Genomic DNA, 12,926 nt, shown 5'->3' with positions numbered 1-12,926 from the left:
TCAAGTGGTTCAGTTTACAATCAATATTATTTGCAAAGAGTTGTTTTTAATCTAAGATATTTTCAAGGCAAAAATTATCTGTGACTAGTATTAAATGAGAATACAGCATACTACACCAAGTTCTAAATTAGAAGGGAAATCATAATATTATAACAATACAAAATTTGTGTCTTGAATATGCTGATGCTTAGCCACTCTGTGGAACCCACAATGTGGCATACATACATACACACATACATACACACATATGAAAAAGAGTATAAAATCATGTACAAAGATTTTATGTTCAAACTTAGAATACACCTGACATATATAAAGGAAGACATGCCAGTTCACTATAGTGCTTGAAACATCAATATGAAGAAACGTTATTGTGAGAACCCACAGAACAAATATACTGACCTGTGATGCTATGCACATGGTGTACGTATGTCAAATGTTGCAGGATTTAAATTAGCATCTTACTTCTGTTAAACAGACATGGAAAAAGGCACACTTCCACATTTATAACAAACTGATATAAATTTATGTACATTTAAACCAATAAAGTTTGTTTTGAGTGGTATTTAGAAGCAAGTGCAGTTTCCAACTACTGACCAATCAGATGTGCTTTACGATAGGATTTGAAGACTTATCTGTGCATATCAGTGCACCAGTGATATGTTTCTGCAGTCTTTATCTAAAACTACAGCTGGATACCATTATAAATTTATGGTGGATTCATGTTCCAAAATATTTTTCATGGGAATTAGCTGCTGGAGTAATAATGGATCATGTGTCATGAAGCAACAGCAAAAAGGGAGCTGCAGGAGATTTAGATGCCCTTGCTTGGTGTAGTAGAAAACTGCTTTGTGGAAAAAAAGTTCTTAGGTTATTTAGATTGGTACTTTCTTTTCCTGTCTGTGTACTTAAACTTATACTTTCTTCTTTCTCTTTAGATAATACAAACAAACTGACTGTGAAATAGTGTATGAACATCATACTGCTTGAAGAATATTCAGTAGGTGCTGAATCTAAATCAGACAAATATAAATACACAGAATCAAGTACATTATAATATCACTAATTCTTTTATATATTTTTAAGCCACAAAAGAATTTAAATTCTGTGTAGAATTATTTGCTGTTTCACAAAATTGTTTCTCATTAGACAGGAAAACATCAAAATCATGATTTCACATGTTCTGTGCAAACCAAGCATGTCTTGTTGAACAACCTTCAGTACCTATTTAAACCATAATATTTATAAAAAAAACACACAGTATATATTCTGCTTGCTGGAGATTTCTATCAAAATTAATGTCAAAATGACAAGCTATGTTCCCAAAAGTGGGCAACACAACTTGCCATATCATTTGCCTCTTAATTTCTATTGTGAAGTATTGCCTGAAAAAATCTGCAAAATATTGTCACATCAGATAAGATTTAGAAGTTGTGCAAAAACTCCCAACTTGCTTTAAATGTTCAGAAATGTAAAACTTTGCACTTCGCAAAATACAAAAAGAAAACATAGTATCCAGTGACAACAATATCAGTGAGAGTCCTACCTGGAATGAATCAATTAATACACACTGATCAGCCAGAACATTATGACCACCGATCTACTATCAGTATAAACCCATCCAGGTGTTAGCAGCATCACATGGTGAGGAATGAATGCTAGTCAGACACAAGCATGGTGCATGGTATCAGTGAGTGTGGTGTCCGTGTGTAGAATGGGAAAGGTGCATGATTTATCTGAGTTTGACCGAGGGCATTGTGATGGCCTGGAGGCTCAGCATGAGAAACTCAGAAACTGCAAGACTTGTCACATGTTTAAAGACTGCTGTGGTGTCTTCAACATGTGGCAAAACCAAGGTGAAACAACATCCAGACATTGTGGGGTTGGGTGGTCACCCCTCATTACAGTTGTGGACCTCGTAGGCTAGGCAGATTGGTAAAACAGGACAGAAAGCAAACTGTGGTGGAACTGGGCAGAGTGCATGTGTGTCTGAACACACAGTGCACCCAGCACTCCTAATGATGGGCCTCCACAGCCGATGTGCCAATGTTAACACCACAACATCGTCAACTACTACTGAAAGGATATGTGAGTATCGGCAGTGACGTTGGCACAGTGGCAGAGTGTTGAATGGTCTGATGAATCCTGATACCTTCTTCATCATGCTTATGGGTGGGCACGAATCCATCATCTTCCAGGAAAACAGCTCATTGACACCTGTACTGCAGGGTGGAGGCTAGCTGGCAGTGTCTCTATTTTGCTCTGGGCATCCATGGGCCCAATGGAGCTTGTGCAAGGCACCATGATGGCCAAGGAGTATCGAACACTGGTTGTAGACCAAATACACGCCTTCATGACAATCGTGTTTCCCAAATGGAGTGGCATTTTTCAACAAGATAATGTGCAATGTCACAAGACCAGGAGTTTGATGGAGTGGTTCGAGAAACATAGTGGCGAGTTCCCATTGATGTCCTGGCCCCCCAACTCACCAGATCAGAACCCGATCTACCATATCTGGTATATGATTGAACGTAGCATCAGAGCTCATCCCCCTCCCACCCCCATTGGAATTTATGGGACCTGATGATGTGTGTGCAGATTTGGTGCCAACTCTGTACAGCAACCTACCAAGGACTCACTGCATCACCACTGTTATTTGTGCCAAAGGTAGATATACCAGCTATTAGGTATGTGGTCACAATGTTCTGGCCAATCAGTGTAAATTTCTGTACATAACTGTTTGAAGGGATATTAAATGGAATGACCATATAGGGCAAGTTGGAGGTAAAGCACATGGCAGACTTTGGTTCAATTGTAGGATAACAAGTAGATTGCTTATAAACAATTATGTGAGATATTCTACAATATTGTTCAAGTGTGTGGGAGCCATACTGAACAGGACTAACAGGGGATATTGGACACAGACAAAGAAGAGCAGCAGGAATGGCCCACAGGTCTGTTTGACCCATGAAAGAGTATCATGGAAGGATTCTGAGAAACCTGAACTGGTAGATGCTTAAGGTTAATTGCCAACTATTCCATGACAGCCAACTTACAAAGTGCAAAAATCAATAATAAACGAGGCATCTACAAATAATACTACAATCCCACATAAATGCTCTTGAAGGGACCACAAAGACAAGACAAGGCTACTGACAGCAGCCCAAAAGGCATTAAAGCAATCATTCTTCCTATGTTCCATAAGCAAATTGAATGGGAAGAAACCCTAATATGTGGTACAACAGAAAGTACCCTCTTCCAAGAACTTCACAGAGATTTGCTGAATACAGACATAGATTTAAATTTTAACAGACATATTTTGCTCTTAAAAGGAGAAAATATCAGTCCAATAATTTCTGATTTAGGATGTTATGAGCATTGGGTTTGAGACATTGTGTTATGAAGAAAAATTGACAGAATGAGACAGGAAGAGCATGTTACGTTTCACTAAAGAAGACTGTGTTATTCACAAACATTTTGTTTATTATTATTATTATTATTATTATTATTATTATTATTATTAGCATAAAGCTCTAAGTTTTATATACTTTCGCTTCCAAAGTATGACTTAGACATTTCTACTATGGCTGATATTATAATGTTCACTGTTTCTGAACGCTAGTAAGACTGATAAATTGTGTTTCCCATAAGTGATTTGCTATCAGTGCTTACTCATGACTATTCATAAATGGATTATACCATATGAAAGCAAACAGTTCAGAATCTCTAAGAAGTATCCATCCAGAATATGAAAAAAATATTATTAAACACATGTAGCTGAGGTTGATAAAATTACATTAATGACACAAAAACTTGATAATAATGTATGTTGTAACAGTATACCACAGTGCTGGTGACAGTCTGAACAAATATTTATTTGAAATTTAAATGCTGTCACACACAGGTGACACAAAATTATGAAAGGTAGCTTTTATTCCAAAACTTTATTTGATTACTTATTTTGAGGTAGTTTCTCAAGTCAATCTAATTTTCAAACCTAAAAGCAAGTTCATTTGCTGTGCTAATTCAGTAACATCCCATAGTAGCCTGTCCAAAGAACCAGAAATGCTAATTACCAGTTTTTATAAAGTATTTATTCCTTACAGAATTTGTTGTCAATAATAGATCCTGTTTACCAACCAATAACTCATTGCTAGGAATAAAAGTGCTGCTTATTATTCAAATTTTACATATTTTCAATATGCTGTAAGAAACCCAAAAAAGTTGAAGAAGAAATTGGAGGATGTACTGGTGTTCAACTGCTTCTAATCCACTGATAGATCTAATGTGGAACTGGAATGTCTTGGGTGGAATAAAAACAATGGAAGGAGTAAGTGTAACCACTTACCGGGCTGCACTACCAGGATCAAGACAACAGTGGCACCATAATGTGTGTGTGTGTGTGTGTGTGTGTGTGTGTGTGTGTGTGTGTCTTAAATGTCCGTCTACTGCTGACAGTCTCAGTTGTACTATGAGTGGTTTACTACTTCTATTCTTCGTATTACACAGACAAATTTCTTGTCAATACTAACTTATGTACACATTATTAATAATGACACATATGAGAGTTCTAGCTAATATTTGAATTCAGCATCTCTTCAGTGGAATTATCATCATCTGTGTAAATAAATGCCGTAAACCCTTTTTTTGAACATTCTATCTATAATAGCCTAAGAATTATTTTATAAAACTCAGGAAGCATAGAATTATCATTAAATGTCCGTCTCCTGCTGACAGTCTCAGTTGTACTATGAGTGGTTTACTACTTCTATTCTTCGTATTACACAGACAAATTTCTTGGCAATACTAACTTATGTACACATTATTAATAATGACACATATGAGAGTTCTAGCTAATATTTGAATTCAGCATCTCTTCAGTGGAATTATCATAATCTGTGTAAATAAATGCCGTAAACCCTTTTTTTGAACATTCTATCTATAATAGCCTAAGAATTACTTTATAAAACTCGGGAAGCATAGAATTATCATTAAATTGAAGTGTATGAATATCTGTGTAAAATACGAATACTATACTTTTTCTGTTTTGTTCAACATATTTCTGGATCTCCATATTATCAGTCTATAGAACAAGTAATGTAGACTGATTAGAACTGTATTTACCCAAGTACAAGATGACCCTGAATGTATGGCGATGCTCATCTTTTAAGAGGCTCCTAGCAAAATATTTATTTTTAACATATTCTGACTAATCAGAAGTTCACATTATATCTATTCCGAATTATGCCATTTAATGATTATCTATATTTTAATAATACAAGGAGACATCAAATACCAGAAATGATTTACATGACTTTGTGGACCATTCTTTTTCTATGTTTTCTGCTTACTAACCCTGACTTCTGTTACATCATTATTTTTAACCATCATCATTATCATCATCATCATCATCATCATCATCCTAATAGCACAGCTGTGAAATTTATGTCTTCATTGTAACAAATGTTGAGCACCTTCTTCTGAATATGTTGTGATTTCTGAGGTTGTGGTTATGGTGGGGCCTGAAAGCACAGCTGTTTTTGTTTTCCAAGTATGTATTGGATTTCACTTCTATGCTGACAGGAGAATGTTACAATGTCTGTCACTTCCATACATATTGTCTGCATAGAACCAGCAGCTGACACGCCCCCTTTAGTTCTTGTCAAATGCCATGGTGAGTATCAACAACATTGCAGCATGAAACACTAAAGTACACCTCTGGCCCCATCTGCTCTTTTACCATCTCCTGCAGAAATGAACACTATTATTGAGTATTTGTCCAATTTTAAAGTCTATTCAATTCTGACTATAAACAGATTCAAGCAAACTGCAGTTAAACAAGGTAGATGTTCATAAAAGGCCAAAGTATGGTATGTGGTGTAGATTCCCATGGTTGATAACGCAAAGTAATTTGCTACCATCTCCCCACTCCCTGCACCCACCCTATTTGTCAGCCAAGCTGGTATCACTGTTCCCCCTCGAACTCCTCCATAGTGCTGTGCTTGAGCAAATGTGAAACACAGACTACATTATCTTCAATGGTGCAGGTCACATATTATGTAACAAAAACAACTAACACAGAAATAAAAGATCATAACCACAATTCAGTCCATTCTCGAACTTTCACTCATCCCGCAAGCTACTGGCATCTGTTGGTAGTATCGCCACAACAGTTCTTGCCACTGTAATTTATTCAAATGATAACAGTTACATTCAGTTTAATATGATTTATTTTGTTTGTCACACAATTAATTCTAGATTAATTTTCCTTCTTGTTTCATCTAAATGTCACCATCATGATCTACAGCTGATTAAAAGCTGGTAACATTTTCACCTTGTATACTAATATGTGAACAGTGACAGATTCTCATTTGCAACCCACTTAGTAAATCATTTAAGTCTCTCATAACCAAATAAAATACTGATCCGGGTTCAGAATCGTGTAATGTTTTTTGAAGGGCAACACTTTCGCTTCTGAACGTTACCTTTACTTAAAAAGCAGCATTGAGGTTTGTATATGGTATACATACATGTATCAAAACTTTTATTGCAAATCCGTTCAAATCAAATAAGAGTTTGTAAGATGGTAGAATTTAATGCTATTTCCTACTGTGTTTCACAAAAATGTCAAAGTGTAAGCAGTACAATACACTGTTGCTCTGGCTAGTACATAGTTTCTCACGCATCTCTTGCACCAGCACTGTGCAAATCAAATGTCACGTGGTTGAGCAACATCAATACGGCATCGAGTGCTTTGACGTATCAGGAAATCTCGAGCCTGTTCAAACAAGAGTCTCATTAGCCCAGCCCTGCACTACCAAATTGTTCAAAATAAATATGCATGTGACCTCAATACCCAAAGCTTAATCTGTAAATTTAAGACAATCTTTATATACTCTATTAAACTATGTAAAAATGTTAACCTCAGTAGCAATAGTTTAATCTGCAAATATTAGATGACCCAGTATTTTATGACTTATAATCAGGTAAATATGGTAATTTACTTTCAAAATTTGGCTTGAAGCATGAACGTCACTTGATGGCATTCTCGGTCTGCTCAGTGGGACTGGGACCAAGTGACTTGGTAGGCCTCAAAAGTTCCCTTATATTCACGGAGTGTTCCCAAACCATTGTATCACAGTTCAGAAGTAATTGAGTAGTGCATTTTGATGTTGAATGTACAAGTCATCGGACAACTGAGTTCTTTTATCATTTACTTGTAAGGTACATGGCAGATGAATCAGGGGGCCCATTTCATCCCTTGCAATCATCTCCCATGCAAGACTGAACAGTGTCACGTTTGTATCCTGCCACCCTGCCCAGACTCAACAGTCTAGGCAACCTTTCTCCATGTCTTAAGCATCCAATAGTGGTGTTGCTGCACCCTTGTTAATCTCTGAGGCCTTCAACATGTATTGTGTAGGGGTACACATGTGAGTGTTGACTTCTGAGCTCCATAGCAAGCTGGTGGCTCTGGGTGATACAGCTGCTACAATCTGCAATTAGCTTTCACATACACACCTTTATGTGCTGATCTCAGAAAAATCTACTTCTCTCAGTCTTTTTAAACTTGTGATTAGCTTTTATGCAAGTGCTATCTGCCGTCTGCTTTCATCGTACTTACGCTACATGACACAAATTTTATTGGGTAATCACATATACTTTTCTATCCCTATGGTTGTATGGTATTTGGATGGGTTTTTCTTGTCAGAAGTTCAAAAATCTTCAAAAGACACAAGAAAATCACCTATCTTCTTACTCGATTCCTTTCATAAACTGCTAAAATAAGCTAGTATTACTATTTAATAGCTTCTTATATGTTCAAATAACCTACAGGAATGCAATCAGCTGGCATTTTCAAGTATCACCAATATTTTGACATGTGAACACCCTGTCATTTTCAGTGCACAGATGCAACAAGAAAGAGGTGTGCAAGGAAATTTAAAACCTCAGTATACAGAATAGATACTGAAATCTCTCTCTCTCTCTCTCTCTCTCTCTCTCTCTCTCTCTCTCTCTCTCTCTCTGTGTGTGTGTGTGTGGGGGGGGGGGGGGGAGGGGGGAGGCTCTAGTGCCACCACACAATCACATACAAAACCCCAGAAATTACTGATGGTTGCATATTGATAATCAACGGGTGAGGTAGCATTGAATCGAATCTGCTCCTCCATTGTTTGACCATGGAGAAAGCAAGATTCGATGCAAGATTTAAGCAAAACTACCAACTCTATTTATAAGGTCACTTGTTAATTTAAACCCAACTGATTACTTATTAACACTATCCCAATAGCTGGAAGTGCATGCCAGAATCTCTGTGTTGTCATTTTCCATAGGATGACCACTGTCAAGGCAATGTTCTGCAATAGCAGATCTGGTTGGCTGTTGTAACTGTGGGTGACATTTATTCTCAATACACGGATCCTCCACAGTCCAGACAGTCTGACCAAGATATGAAATGCCACAACTGTAAGGAATATGATAGCCACCTACTTTACACAAACTAAGATCAACCTTTGCAGATTCTAAAAGGACATTAATCTTAGCTAGTGATCTAAAAACACATTTCACATCATGTTTCCTTAGAATATGACCAGTCTTGTTGGAAATGCTACCTGCATAAAGCAAAAAGGTCGTATGCTTTGCCAGCACCTCGTTATCACCAGCACTTGTGCAATTCAAGGTTGGTCGAAGGTGCAACACACATCAAATCTGTCTTGCACTATGACCATTCTGACAAAAGGTGACTTCTAGGTGGACTAACTCAGCTGACAAACTTTCAGCATCTACATCTGTACATCTACATCTGTACTCCACAAGGCACCATACGGTGTATGGCAAATGGTACTCTGGACCATTCCTAGCCATTTCCTTTCCTATTCCAGTTGCAAATAGAGTGAGGGAAAAAAAATTATCTATATGCCTCCACATGAGGCATAATTTATCATACCTTATCCTCATGGTCCTTATGCAAAACATACGGTTGCAGCACTAGAATTGTTCTGCAGTCAGCCTCAAATTCCAGTTCTATAAATTTTCTCAATAGTGTTCCTCGAAAAGAACATTGCCTTCCCCCCAGGGTTCTCATACATGTTGCCGAAGCATCTAAGTAACATTTGCGCATAGTTCAAGCCTATTGGTAACAAACCTAGTACACCACCTCTGAATTACTTTAATGTCTTCCTCTAATCTGACCTGGTATGGCTCCCAAACACTTGAGCTGTACTCGAGAATAGGTAGCATGCTATATGCAGTCCCCTTTGCACATGAACCACACTTACCTAAATTCTCACAATAAGCCAACATAAAAGATTCAGCTTCCCTATCACAATCCTCACGTGCTTGTTCTATTTCATATTGCTTCGCAATGTTACACCCAGATATTTAAACGACTTGTCTATCTCAAGCAGCAGGCTACTAATGCTGTATTTAAACTTTATGAGTTTGGGTTTTTTTTTACCTACTCATCCACATTAAATTACATTTATTCCTTGAAAGACTGGGTTCTTTCAGGACACCATTGAAAACATAGGTCAGACAGACAAGTTTACAGATGTATTCTATGACAGGCAGATACTGTGTGAAGAAAGGTTTACAACAATGTTGTTTTCTACATGAATCAGTAATTCTGAGAATGGTTACTATCGGGTGGGAAATCTTCTTGTGAACTTGGTTTGTGGGGCATATGTGAGACTAGCAAATCACCTGATTCAACACATGGTGATTTCCTTTTGCAGGGATATGTCCTAAATATTGCATATTTTACCCATTTACCACAACAATTGAATGATTTGCAGGACTGGTCTTCTTTATGACGTGAAATTGAAAACCAAAGTTATGTTGAGAGGCACCTGGGAAGCAACAGATTCTACTTTTTAGGCACCTACCATGTGAGCTACAGCACACATTGCATTACAATATAATTACAAAGAAAAATTATAAGGATTTTAATTCTATAGCACACTGTACAGACTCAAACATCAGGTTACATTATGATAACATGAAACAAAGTTCAGTTGTTATCTTACATTACTTTGTTCCCTACCTTTCCATCAAGAGTGAGAGCCATAGCATGTTTACCACCAGAATGAACAGCAACCTTCTTGATAACATATTGGCTGAGTCCTGTAACTAGGCGTGGTGAAGACACATTGCCAGTGTGTCCCAATCCTAGTCGGCCATTTGTACCCTCACCACATGCATATAACTGAAACAAGTTAAAAATAGGATCTGAAAGACCACATATAACTTGTAAAGTCATTGTTGAGCCTGGTAAATTTTTTATTGTAAATAACAGTGATAAGTACTGTTTCTGTTTCTGATTTATAAAACATAATGTAATGAGAAAGACAGTACACACACACACACACACACACACACACACACACACACACACACACACACACACACACACTCTTACCTTGCCATCTAGAGAAACTACAAAAAGTGACTTTGAACCACCAGCAATGTGAATTGGTTTGAGAGAAGACAATGCTTCAGAAAATGTTGGCAGTTTGACTTTAGAACCAGCAAGACCACCAAGCTGGTCCTTATCGTTCAAGCCCCAAACATAAACTTTTGTTTGCAGGTCAGCTGAAGATGAGTAGCCCTGCTGGTTTCTGTTTATACCTGTAAAGGTTCTAGAATCCTGCAAAACAGGACAATACGAGATTTGTAACTTACTTAAGCTTTACTGTAATGATGCAGACAAGATACGAAACAACATAAGAGTAATGGAAGCTACAAAAGTAAGACAAGAAGTTTTAATGTACCTGGAATTCTTCACTGTCTGATACAAGGAAAGACATACTTCTTGATTTTGTTGAACTTCCTTTAGATGAAGCCCTTTTACCAATGATATTTAATGCATGAATTTTGCAATCAATGCCACCATTTCTGCACTGTTTGATTGCTATTTCAATGCATGCATAATACTGAAATACATACAGTAGACAGCATATATTAAATGCAGTTACACAAAACTGTGGATATGTGCTATATGACATTATGTGTGTGAAGCACACAGATTGAAAATATGAGAAACTGTATTGTGCTTTAATTCTCGTACAGAATCAATCCAATCATACACTACTCTTACGTGATACTTACAACTTTCAAGTGAGATAACAAAGTAACAATTCTATCTGTGTTACGAATATTCACTGTATTTAGCTCTGTCATGGACAAGAAGGTATCTCCTCCTGACACTACAACCAATGAAGGCATATAGCTTTTGTCAGCCATTTCCACCACCATTTTCAACGACTCAATTAAAATATTGGGTTGCATTTCTAACCTGATCCAGTGCTGAAACAAAGAATGAAATATTGCAATAAAAATAAGTTAACCATAACTGTTTATCCTATTAATATGGAAAATAATAATTATATTTACACGACAGAAATACAATATCAAGAACATTAACGAAACTGAACTCCCTCCTGAATCCCTATCTTCATCATGGAAAACTGTCAGATCTATTTAAATATAACTTTATCACAGTCAATAGCATTCCCAAGATTGTATTAAAAAGTTGTAAGCATAAGGTATGTATTGTTCTTATTTAGAATTTAGGACAATTTTTACAAACAACATGATGTATGGCATTGTCAGATATTAATGGCTACTGCACTGTCTCTTTATTTACATAATTATTTAAAATGTTTCAGAAGGCTATGTACTTGGTAATGGTAAATTATCTTGCTAAAATACATGACGGATAATTTACTTAGGTTATGCAATTGTTGTACTGAAATACACAGTAATGATGTGGATTTCATATGAGCATGTTCAAAGTAATAGGTATTTAAAGTAATTAACAGCATAACTAAATCAAAAAATAGTGCAACCACTGTGCTGCATTCTATGTAGGCATGACAACCAACAAGCCGTCTGTCTCTATGAATGGCCACCGAAAAACAAGTGGATCACCCTGTTGCTGAACACGCTGCCAAACATGATATCCCTCATCTCACTGACTGCTTCACAGACTGTACCATGTGGATCCTTCCCATCAACACCAGCTTTTCTGAATTGCACAGGTGGGAACTTTTCCTGTAATACATTCTACATTCCCTTAACCCTCAACCTTCATTAGTCACTGTCCTCACCCATCCAGCCCCCTCCCTGTTCCCATTCCAGTACTACACAGCTGTCATTTCACCGCCACACCCAGTCTTTTAATTTCTTTTTATTTCTCTCCTTTCCTCTACTTACCCACTCCCCCCTCTGCACCTTCTCTTCTGCCCTCTGTCTAAACTGCAACACTTTACTGTCTGCCACTCCCACCATACTATCCCTCCCCCTCCCCGCCCCAGCCTCCTCCTTACCCCCACCCAGTCTCCACTTCCATCATGCACTGGTGCTTCTGTTCACAGTGTGGTTTCAGTTGTCTGAGACTGCAGACGTGTGAGGACGTGTGAGCAAGTTGCGTTTGCGTGAGTGTGTGTGCGTGTGTGTATGTGTGTATGTGTGTCTAATGCTGACAAAGGCCTTTATGGCCAAAAGCTACAATTGTGTAAATCTTTTTGTTGTGCCTATCGTGACTCAGCATCTCCTCTATATGGTGAGTAGCAACTTTCCTTCTCTGGTATTGTTACAGTCTTGATATTTTGATATTTTTGACCCTTCCACCACGTGATATATACCCGTATCTTCCAAGATGATCAATGAGCTTTCCCCCAATCAATTTGTGTGACTTTCACCTATAGCAGGCCTGTTCCTGATCTCAATAAGCAAAAGGCCAATCTTAAGAGACTGAAGTTTTCCATCATGCTTCCCCCTATGTAGAGCCCCTGTATCCCCTTTCCCAATAAACCACTTTGGTGTCAATTATGCCTTCTTCTTACTACCCATAAATTCACACGTTACCCTGATGCTCACCCCCTAGCTTGGCCATTCTGTACACTGGTGTACAGAAGTGTGATCTG

At 37.6% G+C, this 12,926-nt stretch overlaps 1 protein-coding gene across 1 annotated transcript in view; it reads right to left on the bottom strand.

Annotated features, from left to right (window-relative positions):
- Positions 1 to 12,926, bottom strand: part of LOC126184598 (E3 ubiquitin-protein ligase HERC2) — an 812,863-nt gene that overhangs the window by 303,751 nt on the left and 496,186 nt on the right. The window contains exons 50-53 of the mRNA XM_049927039.1: positions 11,107 to 11,304; positions 10,770 to 10,931; positions 10,418 to 10,645; positions 10,043 to 10,204 (exon numbers count right to left, since the gene is read on the bottom strand). Coding sequence (XP_049782996.1) covers positions 10,043 to 10,204; positions 10,418 to 10,645; positions 10,770 to 10,931; positions 11,107 to 11,304 — 750 coding nt within the window. The remainder of the gene's footprint in view (positions 1 to 10,042; positions 10,205 to 10,417; positions 10,646 to 10,769; positions 10,932 to 11,106; positions 11,305 to 12,926) is intronic.

Source organism: Schistocerca cancellata, chromosome 4 (genome assembly GCF_023864275.1).
Source record: "Schistocerca cancellata isolate TAMUIC-IGC-003103 chromosome 4, iqSchCanc2.1, whole genome shotgun sequence".
Taxonomy (NCBI): Eukaryota; Metazoa; Arthropoda; class Insecta; order Orthoptera; family Acrididae; genus Schistocerca; species Schistocerca cancellata.
This window is presented reverse-complemented; position numbering and strand designations above follow the sequence as displayed.